Source organism: Stegostoma tigrinum, chromosome 31, assembly GCF_030684315.1.
Source record: "Stegostoma tigrinum isolate sSteTig4 chromosome 31, sSteTig4.hap1, whole genome shotgun sequence".
Classification (NCBI taxonomy): domain Eukaryota; kingdom Metazoa; phylum Chordata; class Chondrichthyes; order Orectolobiformes; family Stegostomatidae; genus Stegostoma; species Stegostoma tigrinum.
Genome location: NC_081384.1, coordinates 11,059,843 through 11,082,874, shown reverse-complemented (window position 1 = coordinate 11,082,874; position 23,032 = coordinate 11,059,843). Strand labels below are relative to the sequence as shown.

General features: G+C 39.4%; 1 protein-coding gene across 1 annotated transcript in view; it reads right to left on the bottom strand.

Moving 5' to 3' along the window:
* Positions 1 to 7,072: 7,072 nt before the first annotated feature.
* top2a (DNA topoisomerase II alpha) overlaps positions 7,073 to 23,032 on the bottom strand; it is a 62,656-nt gene continuing 46,696 nt past the window's right edge. The window contains exons 25-35 of the mRNA XM_048560677.2: positions 22,677 to 22,768; positions 21,278 to 21,421; positions 20,662 to 20,745; positions 19,441 to 19,638; positions 18,144 to 18,255; positions 17,325 to 17,486; positions 13,871 to 14,018; positions 13,691 to 13,773; positions 12,253 to 12,459; positions 10,668 to 10,891; positions 7,073 to 7,666 (exon numbers count right to left, since the gene is read on the bottom strand). Coding sequence (XP_048416634.1) covers positions 7,511 to 7,666; positions 10,668 to 10,891; positions 12,253 to 12,459; positions 13,691 to 13,773; positions 13,871 to 14,018; positions 17,325 to 17,486; positions 18,144 to 18,255; positions 19,441 to 19,638; positions 20,662 to 20,745; positions 21,278 to 21,421; positions 22,677 to 22,768 — 1,610 coding nt within the window. The 3' untranslated portion in view covers positions 7,073 to 7,510. The remainder of the gene's footprint in view (positions 7,667 to 10,667; positions 10,892 to 12,252; positions 12,460 to 13,690; positions 13,774 to 13,870; positions 14,019 to 17,324; positions 17,487 to 18,143; positions 18,256 to 19,440; positions 19,639 to 20,661; positions 20,746 to 21,277; positions 21,422 to 22,676; positions 22,769 to 23,032) is intronic.

Sequence of the window (23,032 nt, the reverse complement as noted above, 5' to 3'; positions counted from 1 at the left end):
GGATAAGTGCTGGATCCCCAGCTATTCGCAATATATATTAATGATTTTGATGAGGGAACAAAATGCAACATCTCCAAGTTTGTAGATGATACCAAGTTGGGTGGGAGAGTGAACTGTGATGTGGATGCAGAGATTCTTCAGCATGATTAAGTTTACCAGTGGTAGTCGTGGAAGCGGAGTCATTAGTGACATTTAAGCGACTGCTGGACATGCACATGGACAGCAGTGAATTGAGGGGAATGTAGGTCAGGTTATTTTATTTTTGGATTAGGATATTCCACGGCACAACATCGTGGGCCGAAGGGCCTGTACTGTGCTCTATGTTCTATGATCTCGACAGGTTGGCTAAGTGGGCAAATCAATGGCAGATTTACTATAATTTGGATAAATGTGAGGTTACTCACTTTGGAAGCATAAACAAGAAGGCAGATTATTAACTGAATGGCTGTAAATTGGGAGAGGGGAATGTGCAGCGGGACCTGGGTATCCTTGTGCACCAGTTGCAAAAGGTAAGCATGTAGGTGCAGCAGGCAATAAGGAGGGCAAATGGCCTGCTGGTCTTCATTGTGAGAGATTTTGGATACAGGAGCAGGGATGTGTGTTGCAGTTATAGAGGGTATTGGTGAGACTACAGCTGGAATATTGTGTGAGATTTTGGTATCCTTTTCTGAGGAAGAATACTCTTGCTCTTGAGGGAGTGCAGCGAAGGTTTACCAGATTGATTCTGGGGATGGCAGGCCTGATGTGTGAGGAGAGATTGACTAGGTTGGGATTGTTTTTACTGGAGTTCAGATGAATGAGGGGGGATCTTATCGAGACTTATAAAATTCTAACAGGACTGAACAGGATAGATGCAGGGAGGATGTTCCTGATGGTGGCTGTGTCCAGAACCAGTGGTCACAATATGAGCATTCAGGGTGAAGAATTTGGGATGGAGATGAGGAGCTATTTCTTCACCCAAAGAGTGGTGAGCGTATGGAATTCATTACCACAGGAAGTAGTTGATGCAAAGAACATTGAAAGTATTCAAGAGACGACTAGATATAGCACTTGAGGCAATGGGATCAAAGGTTATGGGGAGAAAACAGGATTAGGCTGTTGAGTTGGACGATCAGCCATGATCGTGAAGAATGGCAGAGTAGGCTCAAAGGGCCGAATGGCCTCCTCCTGCTCCTATCTTCCATGTTTCTGCCCGTACTGCTCGTAAACAATGCTTTTCACTGTACTTAGGTACACGTGATAAGAAATACATAAATCAGTCAATCCATCAAAATAACTTGTATATACATAATTCCTCAAGTGAAGGAAAATGAGCTAAGATACATCCTGTAAACCAAGTCAAAAATAGACATTGAGCCAAGTTAGGTTATCATTAGGACATATGACTGTTTATCTGTTCCAGGAGATCTGAAATGAAACCAGAAAGTGCTGGAGAAACTCATCTGGTCTGGCGGCATTTGTGGAGAGAGAAACAGTTAAATTTCCAGTCGTACAACACAAAAACAGACCCTTTGGTCTAACCAGCCTATGCTGACCATAATCCCAAACTAAACTAGTCTCACCTGACTGCTCTTGGCCCATATTCCTCCATATATTTCTTATTCATGTGTTTATCCAAATGCCTTTTAAATGTTGTAACTGTACCTGCGTTCATCACTTCCTCCAGAAGTTCATTCCAAACACAAACCACTTTGTGAAAAAGTTGCACCTCATGTATTTTTAAAATCTTTCTTCTCTCACCTTAAAATATGTCCCCTTGACTTGAAATTCCCCACTCTAGGGAAACGTCACCTACTATTCACCTTATCTGTACCCCATAAGGTCTTACAAACCTCTATAAGGTCACCCCTCCTATAAGAAACTTCTTCAGAGCGAAGGTCTGGTCCAAGTACTTTTTGGAGAAGATTTTAAAAAGGGAGGTTTAGGAAGAGAATTCCAATGCTTCAGGTCTGCACAGTTGGGGCATATGAAACAAAGTTGAAGACAAGATTTGTAAGTATATTCCAGGGTTGAGGACTTCTAGTTATGAAGATAGATTGGGAAGTTAGGTCTGTTTTCCTTGCAGGAGAAGCCTGATAGAGGCATTAGACTGGAAATGTTGCTACTCCTGAAAGCATTGAGAGTGAGGGGACACGGGTTTAAGGTAATTCATAGAAGAAGCAAAAGCAACAAAATTTTTTTAAAAATCATCACACTAATGAATGACTGAAATCCAGAACATACTATCTGTGGGTGAGTTGCAGGCAGGTTTAATCCAGGTATTCAACATGGAATTAGACTGTAACCAGTTAGGAAAAATCTGCACAGTTATGGAGAGAAAGCAGGAGAATGGAGCTAAATGATTTGCTCACTTGGCAAACCTTTGCATGTAATTCTGTGAAGGAGCCATGAAGGAAGAATGCACCTTGAGATTATTCAGCACTAGGAAAGGTTTTCAAATGAGAATACTAAAATTGAGTCATTGGTACGCTTGACATAGCAAGGTGTAGAACTGGATGACCATAGCTGGCCAGGTAGCATCAGAGGAGCAGGAAAGCTGCCGTTTCTTCTGGACCCTTCTTCAGAAATGGGGTAGGGGAGGATGACTCTGAAGTAAATAGAGAGATGGGGAAGGTGGTGATGGTGGAAGGTGGATAAAGGAGCAGATAGGTGGAGAGAAGACGGACAGGTCAAGGAGGCGAGGATGGAGCCAGTAAAGGTGAGTGTAGGTGGGGATTTGGGATGGGGGTTGGTCAGTTGAGGAATGATGGACAGGTCAAAGAGGTGGGAATGAGGTTGGTAGGTAGGATGTGGGGTTGGGGGTTGGTCAGTGAGGTGGGAGGAACGGATAAATAGGAGAAGAGATGACTGGTCAAGGAGGTGGGAATGAGCTGGGCTGGTTTTGGGATGAGGTTGGGGGTGGGGAGAATTTGAAGCTTGTGAATTCCACATTGAGACCACTGGGCTGCAGGATTCACAAATGAAATATGAGGTGCTGTTCCTCCAGCATTCGTGTGGCATCGTTGTGGCACTGGAGGAGGTCTAGGATGGACATGTCATCCAAGGAGTGGGAGGGGGAGTTGAAGTGATTCGCGACTGGGAGGTGCAGTCATTTGTCACGAACCGAGTGTAGGTGTTCCACAAAGCGGTCTCCAAGCCTCCAATTGGTTTCCCCGATGTAGAGGAGGCCACATCGGGAACAGCGGACACAGTATACCACATTAGCAGATGTGCAGGTGAAGATCTGTTTAACGTGGAATGTTTTCTTGTGGCCTGGGATGGGGGTGAGAGGGGAGTTGTAGGGGCAGGTGTAGCACTTCCTGCGGTTGCAGGTAAAAGTGCCAGAGGTGGTGCGGCCAGTGTGGAGCGGACAAGGGAGTCATGGAGAGAGCGGTCCCTCCGGAAGGCAGATAAGGGTGGGGAGGGAAGTATCTCTTTGGCAGTGGGGTCAGATTGCAGGTGGTTGAAGTGGCAGAGGATGATGTGTGGAATCTGGAGGTTGATGGGATGGTATGTGAGGATAAGAGGATTCTGTCTTTGTTGTTATTGCAGGAGGCGGTGAGGGATGAGTTGAGGGAAACGCGAGAGATGCAGTTAAGGATGTTTTCGACTACTCTGGAGGGGAAATTGTGGTCCTTGAAAAACGAGGACATCTGAGATGTGTGGGAGTGGAATGCCTCATCTTGGGAGCAGATGTGGCAGAGGCAAAGGAATTGGGAATAGGGGGTGGCATTCTTGCAGGAAGGTGAGTGAGAGGAGGTGTATTCTAGGTAGTAGTGGGAGTCAGTGGGCTTGAAATAGATAGATGTCCATGGTGAAGATGAAGTGTTGAGGACCAGGAAATCAGAAGTTTTGGAGGAGGTGGTGGATGTGGGTAGTGTCACGGATGTAGATGGGATGTTCCTGGACCGGGGAAAGAAAATGCATTTGGGATAAGTGGAGGTAAATTCAGTGGGAAAGGAGCAGGCAGAGACAATGGGTTGACCAGGGCAGTTGGGTTTGTGGATTTTGGGAAGGACCCAACCCTCATTGGTACACTTGCTTTTACTGGTCAGTACATTGAGTACAGGCATTGGAAGGATGGTTATACGAATAGGAAGTGTTTAGAGGGATATGGGTCAAATGCTGGCAAATGGGACTGGATTAATTTAAAATACCTGGTCAGCATGGAGATTTGGGCCAAAGGGTCTGCTTCTGTGCTATACATCTCAATGACGGACTGGTAAGGTCTCTAAGTGAAAAAGGACTTATGAAGGATGAGGATATCAGCTGAGGTTTGGAATAAAATTGGTTTAGGAGCAGGGAAGTTGGGACTTTGACCATTTGGGCAGTTTGTGAAGGTAACAAAATACGTCTGACTATTTCAGCAGTATATGAGGCTGAGGCTTTGGCCATGAAGGGATGGCACAATCAGTAGTGAGGCGCCAGGGATTGTGGCTGAATTGAAGACAATGATTTTCCCAATTTTTAAGCAGAAGTAGTTGTGGCTTAGAAACGAGATTGTCAAAACAAAACAATCTTGAAAAACAGAGGCAGTGAAATGGCTGAAGTAAAATATAAAGTTGCCACAGTCCTACCGGACCATAGGGCTGGTCTCTCATTAAAGACAACTGGTGGTGGATTAACCTAAAGATCACCAGGTTGCAGGCAAAGGGAAATGTTGAGAAGGAGAATCTTTCAGAGTAACCTCAGCTGGTGTGGGAATTGAATCAGATGAAGCTGTCAGACTCCCTTGTCCGCTCCACACTCCCCTCCAGCCCCATCACACCTAGCACTTTTCCCTGCAACCACAGGAAGTGGTACACCTGCCCCCACACCTGCCCCCTCACCCCCATCCCAGGCCCAAGAAGACTTTCCACATCAAGCAAATGTTCACCTGCACATCTGCGAATGTGGTACACTGCATCCGCTGTACCTGTTGTGGCCTCCTCTACATCAGGGAAACCAAGCGGAGGTTTGGGGACCGCTTTGCAGAACACCTACGCTCAGTTTGTCCATCCTCTCTGTACTGACCTATCTCCTCCCTACCTACACTCTCCTTTACTGGCTCCATCCCAGCCTATTTAACTTGTCTGTCTCCTCTCTACCTATCTTCTCCTCTATCCATCTTTGATCCGCCTCCCCCACTCTCCCTATTTATTTCAAAATCCTCTTCCCCTCCCTCATTTCTGATGAAGGGTCTAGGGCCGAGATGTCAGCTTTCCTGCTCCTAAGATGCTACTTGGCCTGCTGTGTTCATCCAGCTCCACACCTTGTTATCCAACATATGCAATCTCGATCAATTGTTTATATTCATCAGGAAAAGCAAGTGTCCCTGGTGAACAGCACTTTCAACTTGTCTCCAATCTGAGAAATGCCCATCTATTCATGCCCTCTGTTTATTAGCTTTTAGCCAACATCTAAGCTATGCTGCCAAGGAGCCATCAATTGCAAACATTTCTAATTTGCCAAGCAACCTGCCACGTGGTAACGTATCAAATGCTTTCTCAAAGTCCAAATATACAATATCCATAGCACAGGCATGGGCACTGTAGCAAAAACAAAAATCAAAGTTTAAAAAAGCTTACAGAACAATAACAGAAACATTAAAATATCACAAACAGGAATGAAGATGCATCTTGGTCTCTAAAGGTCCATACTGTGGAGTGGGATATTACAGGCTCTCTTGCAGTGGACATTGGAACGTGGATGTAACCATGGAAGAAGGGCAATTAGTCAAATACAAATGACCCCCTACATGGCTCACTACCTGGACACGTAAATAGCCACGCTGGCCAGATCCAGGAACAGGCCCAAAAGATAAAACCGGGGCTGCAAAAGAATACAATCCAAATAAATATGGAAATTTCTCCAGGCCAAAAAAACTGCACATGGCTTGATGCCAGTGAACCCAATTAACCTTTTATTGGATGGAATGTCACATGTAACACTTTCTAGACAGATTCCCATTGGAAAGAGGAAGAACCACCTCACAGTTGCTGTATATCTGGGATCTCTGCTACTGGAAGCAAGGATGTTGTATCAAGCAGCAAATGTCAGGAAGTGGTGTACAGCAGCAACCCATACATGAAGCCTCTCTATGCTGTTTTAAAGGGTACTGAGGGAATTTCTCAGATTTGGCTCAAACTGAGAATGCTGGCACCAGAGGGAGGTTTCAGTATCCAGGCCCAACATCAGGTTCTGGATGTGTATGGTAGTCATTTTTAGGGTGGGAATGCTCACTGGAAGCTCATTGAATGAATGAGCTCCCTCAATTCCCTATGCGTTCCAGGTCTGAGCACCAATCAAGAGGTTTTGTCTATGTTCTAGATATTGACTGATGACCTAACAACCAATGGCGCCAGTGTCATCCAGCCCACTTTTCCACAATCAACATATTCCCGAATTTAACCAGCCAAACAGCCTAAGCCGTCTCTTCCATCAACCACTTGACACCTCTTTGATGGATGAACCTATTCCTGTGCGGTGGTTCCCTCAGAACGGCCACACTCCTTCAGGGTGTGCGCGCTCCAGCATAAGATGACCATATCATAAACCTTGATCAGGTGTAAATAAAAGATAGGCAATTTTTGAAAGAAAGCCTGAGGACCTGTCTACTTCATAATCAGGAATGGCATGTCATGACTGAAAAAAAAATGCACCTGAGAGAAGAGGAGCCATCAGGATGCATCACCTTGGGCAAAGGTCATTGCAGAATTACTGCTGCAGATTACGAAGGTGAAAAGTCACTGTCTAAGTCCAGAGGCACATCAATTCTCAGGAAACTCAGTATCTCAGTAGTGACCTGGTGTTACCTTATGCCCCAGAAAAACTTTTCTGTTTGTCTGTGACAAACAGGGGAGGGATTAAAGGACCAGCACTGAAATCAGTTTATGCACCAGAGTTCGTTGATCACATGCACTTTGGATGAGATACTGAATTAATGTGTATTGCTTTGTGTGCAACTGCATTTCAAAATCACTAAATTAAATAAAGCAACTTCAAATTAGTAGACGTATATTCTCCAAAAAAACATACTTCGACTGAAAAAGGCTCAAAACAACATCAATACTTTTTACAAAAACCTTTTATTTCAGAAATTTTAAAAAGTTAAAAAGTGTAAGAGAACAGTTGAGTGAGTGTGTAAGAATCAGATATCAGCAAATATTTACAGACAGGCAAAATTGGAACTAAAAATCAGAAACATCTTTCTGAACTGGCTTTCCACAATTCTGTATCTTTCTATAGGCACTTTCAGTCTTAGATTGTTCTTCATACAAAAATTTAGAAAATAACCATGAGGGCTATTCAGCCCAGTTCTCATTCAAAGTCAATCATATGCATTTTCCCCAGCAGTTCCTAGCAGCAGGAATCTTGTTTGACTTTCATCCATTAAAAATGTTCACACTACATGCCTAGGAAAACCTGTGCCACCGAGTACTACTTCATATAAAGTAGCATTATAAGGCCATTACTAGAATTTTCTTGGTCTACATAGCTTAGGACCAAAATTGGCAGTGCACATATTAACTGGGTGTAGATATTCAGAAACTTAAAATAAATCATCATCATCAGAGTCCTCCAAGTACTGAACAGGCTTTTTTGCACGGCTTGTTACTCTAGGTGGTGCTCCATCTAGATCAATACTTGAATTGGAGTCCTCATCAATATCGATATGGTAACTGTCATCTTCCACCATCTTGCTTTTCTGAGGAAAACCGTGATTAAAAAAAAAGTTAATAGGTTCAGAAAAGATTTACAAGGATGTTGGCAGGGTTGGACAGTTTGCAATGTAAGTAGAGGCTGATTAGACTAGGCTATTTTTTCTGGAGTGTTGGAGGCTGAGCGGTGAGACCTTATACAGGTTTATAAAATCATGAGGGAGATGGATATAAATAGGCAAGGTCTTTTCCCTCGAGGGCTAGGGGTGGTGTCCAAACCTATAGGGCACAGATTCAAAGTAAGAGGGGAAAGACTTGAAAAGGACCTAAGGGGCAACTTTTTCATGGAGGGTGGTACGTGCATGGAATTAACTGCCAGAGGAAGTGTTGGAAGCTGGTACAATGGTGACATTTAAAAAGCATCCAAATGGGTACGTGAATAGGAAGGGTTTAGAGGGATATGGACCCAATACTGGCAAATGGGACTAATTTTATTTAGGATATCTGATCGACATGGCCTAGTTGGACTGAAGAGTCTGTTTCTGTACTGTATATCTCTATGACTGTATAATAATTTGAGCTCTTTCGGGCTGTTTTGTTAGAAGATTGAGGGAGGTCAAAAATATATTCAAATGAATGTGCAAGTAAAGCCACAAAAATAAGTTAACTCAATGAAAAATGAACACGAAATTTCAAAATCAATAGTAAAAGCACTAATTATGTAATATGGTGCCAAATGTCTATCTACGAGTGCTCATCAACTAAAGCTATAATCAAATAGTCATCATTAAATTATAATCATCCAAGCATGTAACAGGAGACTAGATCACTGCGGGGACATCACCAGTCCTCAAGTCTTTTATCAATGTTCACAATCACAATTTTCAACAGGTAGTACCACATAGTAATTAGGAACAAAAACTCTGGCTAAATTTACTTTCTGTAATTGAGGAGCACCAACAACTCAGCTCAGAGCACAGCAGATACACCACACCACTGTCACTTGGAATGAATTTGATTGATCATAAAACAATTTGCTGAGTAAATAAATATTAGCAATTGACACTATTCTTGGGTATATGATCACAGTACTTTTTTTACACAGCAGATACAATTGAACTGTTGAAAATCTACTCAGGATAAAAATCAGTGAGACTTTTGATATTTGCTTTAAATTCATTGCTTATCAGCTAAATTCCATAAATCACAGTCAAATGACTGCAAATACTTTATTTTAAAAAGTGCATGTGACACAACATTAACCTCCACAGTGTATGCCTCATTTTTATAAATATTTAATAAGCTCTCCAAACATCCTTCTACCTCCAACACTGGTAGATCGTGGGCTGACCTACGCCTTTTCTGATCTCATTAGAAATCTGTTTAAACTTGGAGTGTACAATTGAATAAATTTCTAAATTTTTAAAAATAGCAAAAATGAAAGAATCCCATAAGAAATGACTGGTCTTGAACAAGTTCCCAGATGAGTAAGGATATTTTACCAACCTACTGATCCTGTCAGCTCTCTGTATTAACTTAATTTAGTTCTACTTAGTCATTGTTTTAATGGTAGAGATCTAACTGGTAGATGCAATATTATCTCAAACTTTATGATCTATTTCACAAATTACACTTCTTTATTAACCAAATAGTATGAAGTGAAATTTCTAGAATTGCTTAGTGATTACAGTTCGGTGGGAAGGCATCACTCAAGTAATTACATTTTTCAAGATAAAGAATATATCCGTGGGAGGTAGTAATGAGTAATCAATAAATTGGAACTGAGATGAAGTGAAATTTCTTTATGCGCATATTCAGAAAAGTTTGGAATTCTCTATGTTGGTGGTGAGTGTGGAGAGGTGAGGGTTGTTACCAGGCAATCCCCAGGTAGTGAACAGGTTCCACTCTAGAGTCCATTCACAAGCCAATTTGTACACAAGTTAGGACACAATGCAGGACAATGTCAAGTAGCTATTCGTAAGTCCAGGAAATGTTCTATCTTTAAAATTGTATATCTGTATGGGATTGCGTTGTAAGTTCAATTACTCACAAATTAAGAATGTCCTGCACTCGATTGTTGACTATGTTCAAAGTTAAGATTAACTGCCTTGGTTTCTTGAAATCAAGGGACATAGAGACCAGGTAGCAAATGGAATTCAGGTGAAAGATCAGCCATGATACCAGTTAATTAAAGACAGCCTCAAAAGGCCAAAAATGTTTTTAGAATAAAGGAAAAATTAATTTTTACTACCATTCCTGTATCTGCCTCTGTAATCCTCCCAGTCATGATCAAGCCATTTTGCTGTTTGTTTAAAAGATAATTTTGGGAATGTGGGCTTCAGTGATTGAGCCTACGTTTCTTGCCCATCCCCTACTGCCCCTAATTTTGGCATTATTCCCCAGATGTTGGTAAGGAGGACTTTCCAGACTTAACAGGGCTGGTTTGCTGTTGCTGTTTCCAGTGACTAGGTCAATGCTGGGCAGTTCCAATCAGCTTCATTTCTTTTCAGACTTCATAGGAAATTTGTTATAAGTTAGTAGTTTGCTATACCATTTTAGTGGACAGTTTAGGGTATGGTTTCACATGTAGATCAGTACAGGTAAGGCCAGCAGATTACCTTTGAAGGATATTGGTGAACTGGATGGATTTTTATGACAATCAACAATGGTTTCATGGCCATCATTAGGCTCTTAATTGCAGATTTTTAAAATTGAATTCACATTCTACCTTCCGTTGTGAGAACTGAACCCCCAACCCCACAGCATTATCTGGATCTCTAGATTACAACTCCAGGAAAATACCACTATACTTTTGCACCCACAGCATCCCCTCCCTTTCTGCTTTCACACAATTTCATTAACAGATTAAATAGAAGTATACACAGGCTATAATTATCAATTTTGTCTATGAAGTTATGTTAGACAATAAACCTCTATTATATTCAGATTTTATCTCAAACCTTAAAGAAAAGCATTGGGTATTTTAGATGGTAAAAAGTGAACCAGCCAATTAACTGACTCAGCAGTTTCAACACCAGTAATACTTACTTTGTTTGCAGTAGTCTTTGCAGGCTTCAACCCAAAATCAAATTCTGAATCTGAGTCAGAGTCCTTCTTTCTTTTAGCTTTTTTAGCCTTTGCTGGTGCAGCTTTCTTTGTGACATTGTCATCATCAGACGATGTTTTATTTTTTGCTTTCATAGCAGTCTTGGAATATTTTGGAGCAGCCTTTTGTTTGGTGAGAGCATCAAAGATAGAAGGTTGGTTTTCATCTGTAAATGATTAGATTTTAGATTAGGCGTAATCATTAGTCTTTGAAAATTACTCATGATTAACGTTTTTGTAACTTTATTACAGAGGCTAAATGAAAATAAATTTACAGTAAAACGTGTTTCTTCCCTGGCTGGGGAGTACAGCCAAATCCCATAATTGGGTTTTCACCAGGAGCCAACTTCCGTTTTGCCTGGACGTGACTAGAACGCTGGAGGAAAACTGGGAAACCACAAGGGGTGAAGGAGGCTACCTGAATTAAATAAACTACTTCTTGTATCATAAGAACCTTACAGGGGTGCTGAAAGATGCCATTCAACCCACTGAGTCTGCACGGTCCCCTGAAGAACATCCCATTAAACTCCACTGTATTACCACATTTATCATGGCTAGTTAACCTAGCATGCACATCCCTGGACACTATGAACATTCGCGTGGCTATACCTAACCTGCATATCTTTGGACTGTGCAAAGAAACTGGAGCACACAGCGAAAACCCACAAAGTCACGGGTAGAACATACAAACTCCACTGACAGCCACCCACGGCTGGAATCAAATCTGCATCCCTGGTGCTGTGAGGCAGCAATGTTAACCACTGAGTCACTGTGCTGCCTTTGTCCTTCAAACTATTTTATTTTACACCCAGACAGTGCCATATTCAGAAAGACAGGTGCTTCTTGTCACTTGAGAATAGTTCAATATTCTGTCTGCTCATTTCATTTATAGGTGACTCAGCCAAAAAGAAAATGATCTCAGTACTATCTCCTGCAGCCTTTTCAAGGCATGGCCTTATTAAAATAAAAAAAAATTATTTAAGTTAGATTTGACTGTTGTGCCTGGGGAGAGGATATTAAAAAGAAAGACTTGCCATCTCGTAGCAGCTTTTACAACAATCAAGCTTCTCAAAATGCTTTATGCCAAATTAAGAACACGTTTTAGACATATTGTCATTGTTGCAAATTAGGAAACCAGTTTTGTTTTAACTCATTGCATGAACAATGCAGATAGCCCAATACAAATCTCTCAAACAATCAGGGGATCAGTTATTTCAAAGACTAACAAAGTATTTAGATTACAAACTCAACTATTCAATTATCAAATCAAAAGATACTTTCAATAGTAATGGCAGCTTGACTTTTGGTCTCAACCATAAGAACAAATTTTAAATGGATGCATATATTATTACTAATCATTAACCATGGACACTACTCGAAATTCAACTTGGATCCAAAAGAAAATATAAAATTGGATTCATTTCTGTTATCTTCTGCACAATTACGGGAAGCTATTTTGTCACATTAGATTGAAGAACCAAGCAGATTGCAATCCATGCCAGATCTTTATCAGAATAGATTCACTTGCCTTTCTTAGAAACACTGGTGGATTTCTTGCCAAGAACACGTTTTTTTGGTGCTGCCTTTTCACCAGCTGGTTTGGCTGTTGCTTTCTTTGCTGTTGGTTTAGAAGTGTTGGAATGGATTGGAGGATCTTCAGGTTCATTAACAGAATCAGAAGAGGATAAAGACTCATCAACAACTTGAGGAATATTCTTTTCCATGTCCTCCCCAGCTGTGTTAACAATAATAGATTTTGAGGTTAGGAATGTTTTATTTTATGAATGTCAAGATCCCAAATTTTGTCAAAAAAGATATATTTGCATATTAATTATGTTTTCTAAACAGGGAGTGCTGATATTTTTTCTCAGTAGGAGAAACAACACCTTAGAAACCTATGTCTGGGTTACAGTTAGCAAAGCAATTTTAGCAGTTTTGCAGGATTACCAAAATATTATAAGTTCATCAAATAAATACAAATATGTGTATGCATTGACCTGGGCATTTACATTTAGAAAGACACTCACAGCATTTTGGAGGCGTCATATCTCAATGCTAACTCAACTCTAAGAAGCACTATGGTTTTTAAAAAAAATCAAAACTGTTCATATTGTATCAGTGATAATTGTACTTGGATGCTTCTTCCATAAGACTCCACTAAATTCAAGTTACTGCAGACAACACTTTAATTACAAGTCAGTTTCTAAATTTCTTTCGCCCATCTTTTCCTTTAACATTATTTGCTGCAGGAAGCTCTTTATGGTCTTCAATAAAACAGCAGATGCCACACCGGAAAACAAAATGGTAGGACATAAATCATTTAGATCACCTTCTAACTAATGAGTAAAGAATGCTGGGGCAAATTATCTATCAATTGTGGCACAATGCTGCAATTGAATCTTAACATTTGTAACAAGTCCAGAGCAAGGGAAAAATCTGACCCTCATTGGTATGGCATTGACTTTGAGTTAACGATTTCACAATCATGGGTAGGCAGGATCCTTTATAAAATATGTAATTGTAACATTAACCACTGACGAACTCAAGTAATGAAGCTTGTTTCTATTAGTTTGCAAGCACTTTATACATAAAGCACGATGCTTAACAACTCTGGGTAGAATTATACACTATCTTGTTTGCGAAAGTATTATCTTGTCAGGGTATGGCTCCACGAGTTTTGATCAGCACATTTGTTCATACAGTAACAAATCAGTGGATGGCAAACAGGAAACAATTATAACCAGTTTTCACTTCTAACCCAAAGGCACAAAAGGTTAATTTTATATCGGAAGTCAGCTGGCCAAGAAATACAACACAGATTACAACTCAAACTCGAGGTTGACCAGATATTATGAATACACTAATTTCTTGATTAAAAAACAAACTGAACAAATAGTTCTTTATCCGATCTTTTTTGAAAAGATAGCTCTTTAAAATTACTACTGATGAAACAAAGATTCACTTGCATGTTTTCGAAGATGCCTGTGATGATTGGAAAATTTCACTCTCCTGTGGAATAGATTTTGCTGAAGGCTTTGACTGGGCTTTTCTGCACAAAAATATTACATTTATTATGAGCAATTGTAAGACATCTAATTTCCTTGAACAAATTCATCATTGATTTTAAATCTAATTTTCATACTTACTTAAGAGTACAATTTGCCTTTGGTTTGGAGAATTCAGTACCACTGTCAGAAATATGAAATTCATCACCACTCTCCTCTTCACTCATCATTTTATCACCATTATCATCATCCTCATCAGATGATCCAAGCACGTATTTAGCCTTTGAAGCTGTCGTAAATAGGGAATAGAAAACATATTGAAATAAACCAAAATAAATTTCACTTGAAAAGCTCAAATTAAGAATATAAGCAAGTGAGTGGGAAAATACAAATTAATTTGTGCAGAGCAAGAAAAGGTCAAAGATTTAAGTACACAAATGTGCATTTGAGTTTGAAGTTCTAGTATGGCATGTTTCTTTTGGGAAATCCATTTGAAGGAAGTTACAGTGCCAAAGTTTCGGCACCATCAGGGAAGGTTTTTAGAAAACTGAAGATCATAGAAAGAAAGAAAATAGTGGCAAAGGCATTATTGAGCATTGATTTCAGTGAAGGATGCTATTTCTATCATAGAGTCATTAAGGCTTACAGGACAGAAACAGACCCTTTGGTGCAACCAGTCCATCAGATCATAATCCCAAACTAAACTAGCCCCACCCGCCTGCTCTTGGTCCATATCCCTCCAAACGTTTCCTATTCATGCACGTAGCCAAATATTAATGATTATTAAACATTCTTTTAATATAGGCATGGAGATATGCGACAGAGAAACTCTTTGGTCCAACTTGTCCATGCCGACCAGATATCCTATATAAATCTAGTCCCATTTGCCAGCATTTGGCCCATATTCCTCTCTTCCAATTCATATACACATCCAGATGCCTTTTAAATAGTGTAATTGTACCAGCCTCCACACTTCATCTGGAAGCTCATTCTGCACCACCCTCTGCATGAAAAGATTGCTCCTTAGGTCCCTTTTATATCTTTCCCCTCTCATCTTAAAACTATGCCCTCTAATTTTGGACTCCCCTACTCTAGGGAAAAGATCTTTTCTATTCATTCTATCTATGCCCTTCATAAGTTTATAGGCCTTTATAAGGTCACCCCCCACTAGCCTCCGATGCTCCAGGGAAATAGCCCCAGCCTATTCAATGTCCCCTTATAGCTCAAACCCTCCAACTCTGGCAACATCATAAATCTTTTCTGAACCCTCAGGTTTCACTACATCCCTCCGATAGGAGGAAGACCAGAATTGCATGCAATACTCCAAAAGCGGTTGAACCAATGTCCTTTGCAGCCGCAACATGACCTCCCAACTTCTATATTCAATGCACTAACCAATAAAGGCAAGCATATCACAACACCTTCTTCACTATCTTTTCTACCTGCCACTCCACTTTCAAGGAACTATGAACCTGCTCCAAGGTCTCTTTGTCCAGCAACACTCCCTAGGACCTTACCATTAAGTGTATAAGTCCTGCCCTGGTTTGCCTTTCCAAAATGCAGCACCTCATGTTTATCTAAATTAAACTCCATCTTCCACTCCTCAGACCATTGGCCCATCTAATTAAGATCCCAGAGGTAACTTCTTCTCTGTCTACTACACCTCTAATTTTAGTGTCATTTTCAAATGTACGAACCATAACTTCCATATTCACATCCAAATCATTTACATAAATGACAAAAAGCAGTGGACCTAGCCCCGATCATTTTGGCACACTGCTGGTCACAGGCCTCCAGTCTGAAAAGTAACTCTCCACCACCGCCCTCTGTTTTCTAACTTTGAGCCAGTTTTCATCCATATAGCTAGTTCTCCCTGTACTCCATGTGATCCAACCTTGCTGACCAGGCTATCATGGGGTTCGTAAATATGTCAAGAGGTTAGGTTTGTTGCAAATCTCCAAATACATGTGTATTATTGAAAGAATTAAATCCCTAAATGATGTCAACTAGTTACTGTCAGTTGCTGCTTTTCTATGCAAGTTTGATCTTGGTTACTTAAAATTGTGCAAGAGTTAATTTTGGAGACACACAAATTAAAAGCTGTGGAAGGTTCATCATAATTATTATGGTGCACAAGGAGTAACTTTGGTCCATTGTCTATGCACCTGTTCTCCAAATGAGCATTAGGACTTAAGTGAATTCTCGAGTCCTTTCCCTGTAACCCTGTGTTATTTGAATAGAAGCATTCATAAACTGCCCTGTTGAATATGTTGACTGTACCTACCTCTACTACACTTCCAAGCAGTATATTCCAAACGCTAACTACTAACTGTGTAATACAGTATTTTTCTCACATGGCATTTCATTCTTTTGCAAATTACTTTAGATCTGCAACCTCTCCTTCTTGATCCTTTTAAGAGCAGGAACACGTTCCTTCTATCCGTTCTTTTCAGATTTAGTCATGACTTTGAAAACTTCTATCAATTCTCCTTTCAGCCTTCTGATCTGCAATGAAGAGTAGTCCAATTTTTTCTAATCAACCTTTGTAACTGATGTTTCTCCCCTCTGAAACCATTGTCATAAACTGTTCTGCATTCTCACCAAAGTGCCCTCATCCTTCCCGAAGTCTGGCAGTTACATAGCATAAATGTTACTTACCAATTGAACTGAACACTGTGTAATCATTAGTAAGCAATTCACTTCTATCTCCGTGATGGAGTGAAGCTGTTGAATGATTGTGTTAAAACACTACCCTCATCAACATCTGCTACTAAGTTAATTGGCTTCCATCAGGCACAACTGTCTCCTTTGTGCTTTGTTACTCAATGTCAGAAGCAACCATTCTTGCTTCATTGCAGTTTCACAAATGCCAATTGTTTTCTAGAATGTAGATGAAATGGCCATTTTCTCATATGAATGCAAGCATTTTGGCAGGCATATTTTGACTGTTAATGCTGTCAGTGCAATTCTCTTTTTCTTTTTCCAGTCCTCCTGGGAGACGCAATGGCCTAATGGTATTATTGCTGGACTGTTAATCCCAGAGACGCAGATAATGTTCTGGGGACTTAGATTTGAATTTCACCACAGCACGAGGCAGAATTTGAATTCAATTAAAAAAAAACTGAAATGTCCTTAGGGAAAGAAACTGCTATCCTTACCTGGTCTAGCATATATGTGACTCCAGAACCATAGCTAATGTGGTTAACTCCTAACTGCCTTCTGGGCAATTAGGGATGGACAATAAATACTGCCAAGACACTGATGCCCTCATCCCGTGAATGAATAAAGAATAAAAGAAAGTAGATGTTCTGACACTCCCGAGAGTCAGCAACACCTTTTGATTTCGGCCTCCCTCTCTAATAGTATTGTGGGGATAATTACAATAAATGGTCTACAAAGATTCAAGAATGCTAACATGACCTCTGGTATACGATATATAAATGATTGATGAATTCAACTCTGCATGATAGTTTTTAATTAATATACTTCTACCTGTGTATTCATACAAGACCAATATTTGCAAATAATCTTCACAAATCCTTAAAAGGTTGCCCCTATCAAGTGTTAAACACAAAAATGGATTGGAAAGCACTACCTGCAGCCCTTTGTTGTTTCTGTCTGGGAGGAAGATCAACAACCTCCAAGTCACCATCCGATTCCGACATTGAATCTGAATCTGACCAGGGATTCTTTTTCTTTGCGAGAGGTTTAAATTGAAGTTTAGTTTGTTTCTGAGCTGTTGGCTTTGTCTTGGTCCCTTAAAAGAAAGTTGAGTTTGTTCAGTAACATAATAAGCTCATTCAAATAGGTTACATCTTCATAAAATCAGTTCATTGCAAGATTATAGATGGCAAGTACCATAAAAATTATTTGATCTTGTTTTTGAAAGCCCTAGCATTCTATCCAATGGATTGAAAATGGTGCCCCTCATGGAATGGAGACGAAACTGGCTTCTGATTAACAACCAGTTGTCACTAGGCATGATTTCCATATCTGGCGACTTGATTTTGGAGGAAAGCCAGCCACTGTCCTTCAAAAAGGAGGAAGATGCAGTGGCCTTTCTCTGAAAATTCAGCTGGGCTGTCTTGTTATCTTTTCAGCAAACAGAATTTTGATATCAAACAACAGCAGGCAATTCCAGTCAGTTTGGTTCTGTGCTGCAATTTCCAAGTCAATTTATATTCAGCCAAGTATTAAATACAAGCTACATGGTCCACCAAATATTCTGCACACTTCTTCTGTTAAATACAACATGAACAATTATTGCCAATCCCCAGATAGTCCACTGCTACTACTTTCTCTGCCTGCCCCAGTGAGAAGATATCCAAAACCTCTATGCAGGGTGGCTGCAATTGGGTTCAAGTAAGAAATTAAAGTTGAGAATGCTCCATTGTGATAATTTAAAAATACCCACCTGCTTCAGTTTTCACTTTCTTGGAAATTCGTTCTGCAAGGCTAACATGTTCAGGAGAACTTGCCTCTTTATCACCAAACTCCATCTTAACAGCAAGAGAATCTGTTTCACCCTGTCGAGTATCCAAGATTTTAAAAAAACTCAAATCGAAAATCACACTACAAAAACAACTGTCTCACACTGCAGGTTTCGAAGGGGTGGACGCTAGGAAGTTGTTTCCGTTAGGCGGGGAGACTACGACCCGTGGGCACAGCCTTAAAATTTGAGGGGGTAAATTTAAAACTGAAATGAGACAACGTTTCTTCAGCCAGAGAGTGGTGGGCTTGTGGAATTCATTGCCGCAGAGTGCAGTGGAGGCTGGGACGTTGGATGCCTTCAAGGCAGAGATCCACAAATTCTTGATCTCAGAAGGAATCAAGGGCTACGGGGAGAGTGCAGGGAAGTGGTGTTGAAATGCCCATCAGCCATGATTTAAATGGTGGAGTGAACTTGATGGGCCGAATGGCCTTACTTCCACTCCTATGTCTTATGGTCTTAGGTTAACAAGATCAAAAATAGGCTTGAAACAAATGGAATTTTGAATATATCACTTGATAGTATGTAATATTACAACATTTATACCACAACAAGCAACAAAAAAGCGACATTAAAGCTATTTCAATCAAAAGTTATGCAATAAAAGAATAAAAATCAAGATAGTTTGCAAATTGCAAGAAGTAAATCAGACTTGTGGGTTCAGCTAAAATCAGATATATGCAGATGCCTCACCAAATTACGCAGTTTCTTTGATTGTCAGAATTCTGTTTCCTTCCACTTCACAAATACAATACGCATAAGTACAGCGCATATCCAGCACCCAGTTCACAGCACAACACACTGTATTGATCATGACTTTACCTTTCAGCAATCATTTAAGGAATTTGTTTTTGTTTGTTAGTAAAGGTGAACAAAAAAATCTAAGCAAAAGGGGTAAGGATCAAGCCAATATTTGTTCACTAATTATCATGCAATTTACCACTGCCACTGGGAAACAGATGTAAAATTATCAGTAATACTAGAGGTTTAACGCAGTAATTTCATTGAACATTAAATTTCAATATCAATTGCAGCATGTAAACAAATTAATGTTCACTGTTAGGTGTAGGATTGTCTTGTACAGTATATTAATAACAGCATCAAGGTTTAATCACAATAGCAAAACCATTTTAATGTTGATGATTGCATGGCCATTTGTTCAAATCTCTTAACTGATTTTTAAAATCATCTTTAGCAATACACCAGAAGTAGATAAACTCACCTTTCCCTTTTTCTTGATATTTTTCCTAGTGGCCTCTGTCTTCATTGCAGAAGTAACTCTGGGGACAACTCTTCTGCCTTGAGGAGATGGCATAGTTTCTTCCAACTGCAGCTTCCTCACTTTACCTTTACCACCTTTAGCTTTAACAGCTTTACCAACATAAGCCAATTCATCATCTTTCTCCTGCATCTCCACACGCTGAATAAAACAAAAGGAAATTGTTTCAGAAATAGAAAATACACTGATCTCTTGAGTTAGAAGATGAAGACCTATTTTCCATATATTTTTGGGGCTGAACAATGAATCGAAGAAAATAAAACATAATATCTTATCTACTTCTAGCAAATTATTTTGTTGAGTGACAGTATTCCATCCCCACTCAGTTAATATTTCAATCTTTCACTCAGTACAATGCAAAATCAATTAGTAAACTCAACACCTATGTTAGCGAGTGTCAGTTAACATAAGGGAGCTGGTATAAGGAGACATAAAGAAACACCTAACAGCAGCAACGAAATAGAGACTTGAAATCGATCCTTGTTGCAACCTTTTGAGGGCAGGAAATTTCAGTGCAAAACCAGCACCCATGTCCAGGTGGTGACCAAATAAGTCACTGGCACCATATAACATCTACTTCAGGTTCCTTCCATGAAATTATCAGCAAAAAGCAAAGCAGATGCAAGTCAAAAACGTTGCCTACACATCAGCATTTACAGAGAACAAGTCAAGAAAGCAGACATTTTACAGAAATTCACATTATGTACTAGATTGAATAAAAAAAGTGTAGCTATTTTGATAGCACTCATTTCCCAACAACTAACATATTAATTTGCATTATCAGAAGTGTTTAATGTAGCTTAAATCTGCATAATTCCTGACATCAATGGATAGTAGGAATCAAGGACATCACTTAAAAGAACAGAGTGCACAATGTGCCCTGCAAATATTTTGCTCTTGAATGAATCAGTTGAAAGTATAATTATTGCAGTTTATAGATCCATACTAAGTAATATCTTCCTTTACTATGAACATGCTAATTATCTTGTGCTAAATATTTCTAAAAAACTTGCAACTGCTAAAATAATTCAATATTTTCACAAAGATCAGTATGAAGAGCAAGGGCAGGGATGAGAGAAAATTAGGAAGCAATTCAAATTTAAAACATTTTTATAATTGCATTAATAAAATGCATTTCCAAACAAGCAGTAACAGTTACAGCACCTCAAGCTCCTCGATGAAGGCCGCCAGGTCTTCCTTCCATAGGTCTGCCGGGCTTTTCCTTTTCAGAGATTTCAATTCTTTTTCCTAGGGAGAGAGTTTGGAAATACAGACCATGAAATAGAATTAACACCTGTTTTCTGAGTCATGCACTGCAAGCTTGCCGAATGGGAAGTTAACTTTTTAGAGGGGGCTCTCAAATGGTTCCTAGGCCTCTTATTTGCTGAGTAAAGGGCCCAACATTTGCTACTGCATGGGCAAAGGATACCCCTTGATTATTCTTGCCCAACAGGACAAAAAATGATCTATTTTCCTTCTTGTCATGTTTGGATCATTTGCAACATCAGTTCATAAGTACAAAATATTAACATTTACTCATGTGATGTGGCCTGCACTGCTTAGGACAGTATTTATTGCTGATCCCCAATTAGCCTTGGGAAGGTAATGGTGAACTATCGTCTTGAACCACTGCAGTCTATTTTGTGGGAAGGAGTTCCATGGCTTTGAGGCATTAATTTAGAAACAAATACAATGGTATCACGGTAGCTACTGCTTGAAGGCAAATACTGATTGGATACAGAACATCAATGTCTGTCTCTATTAGTCTACAGAAACCTACTTTGACATCTCTCTGCTTAAGCAGTTCATCCTTCTTTTCCTTGGTCAGATACCACAAAGGCATATTCAAAAGATAGTTGAAATCTGCCCCAGATGAAGTGGTAGATTCCTCTTCTTCTGTATTTTCCAGCTCAGATTCTTGCTCCTGTCAACAGCAATTAAAAAATGGTTATTCCAGAAAATGTAGTGTATCTTTAATTTAAAAGTAACTCCCCACATCTAGCTGAGATCTGAACTTCCATCTCAAAGCAGATGAATTAAGTTTGCAAACTGACACCTTGATTCTCCCCATGTTCAAAATCCCACCATGGGTACTCTCCCAGTCATGGAAAAAAAACAAATTTGCAAAACTTTCAATTACTAAAGTAACAGATACTGCCAGCAAGGAAATATATTTATGCAGTTATAGGTTACCATTAAAACTTGGTGCTGTAAGCATGTAGCACCACTGCCTGCATCTATACAGCTTCGATTAAATCCCACAGAGTAATCAAAATTCTTTCATTATTTCCTTCAGAATTTTTAAAATTACATAGCAATCCAGCAAATATTCATATCTACTAGTTGATGATAGTTGAAGAATATTGAGAGTTGCAAACAAAAACAACATTCAAGGTGTATCAGAAAGATTTATGTTTAATGCACACTTAAAATCTGCAATTTTTAGTGTGAATTAATATATTGCAACTTATCTCAACTGCATTTCAATAGTACTTCAGAATTTGACATTGCCTGTAAATCCCATCTTATATATGACATCATCTTATATAAAGTGCAGCTTTCGTAGTTTCAAGGAATTCATAACAAGCTGTTCTTAAAAAAATTATACAAAAAATTTTGCAGAAATTCAGGAAATAATTACAATTATTTCCAATCGTTTCATCTTGTTTGATTCTGAGCCAAATTTCTGATCCTATATATTTTCAATCACCAAAAATGCCACGTCTTACTCTTGCACCCTGCATAAATTTGAGCTCATTCAAAGCTAGACAGCCCATGTGTCAAAATCTTCCTGAATCACTGTGGTCGTCTAATTCTGTCTCCTAAACATCCTAAATTTCAATCACTCGATTATTTCAAATCATGTCCGAGCTCCCAAGCTCTGGAATTTCCTGTTTGAATCTCTGGTTTCCCTTAAAAGGAGACCGTAGAAGTACTCCTTCAATAATGCTTTAGCACTATCCTTATACTCTATGTAAATTTAGTTCAATAATGTGACTGTGAAGTGCCATCAAATGTTTGCTTTTTTAAAGATGCTGTTAAATACAGTGTTTTGTTATTCAAGATACTTTAAACCGTAATAGATCCACTTCTACAAATCATAATTTCAAAGGTTTTTTTTATGACAAGTGCACTGTTGCAATTCGCTCAAGTAACAACTTAAGTCACTGGCATATCACCTTATCCTGAGATTCTTTCCAGCTTTTCACAGGATCTGAATCGTAACCTCGGTCGAGCAGTAACTGGATCAGTTCACGTTTTGGTTTGTTTTCTGTGGAGTAAGATGATTATACAATGGATTATTAAGGCTTATAGCCTATCAAATGAAGAGATATTCTTGCATATTAAATAACTTGAAGTTCAAACAGGATTTTGTACTTTAATTTTATATTAAAATATTGTATTAAAACAACATTGAAAGAACATGTTGGGATATCCAAATACAAAAAAAACCCCGATGTTTGTGTTCAAAATTTTGACCAACATCCCCATTTGGAGAATGATAACACAAAAATACAAGCTACTTCAACTCTTA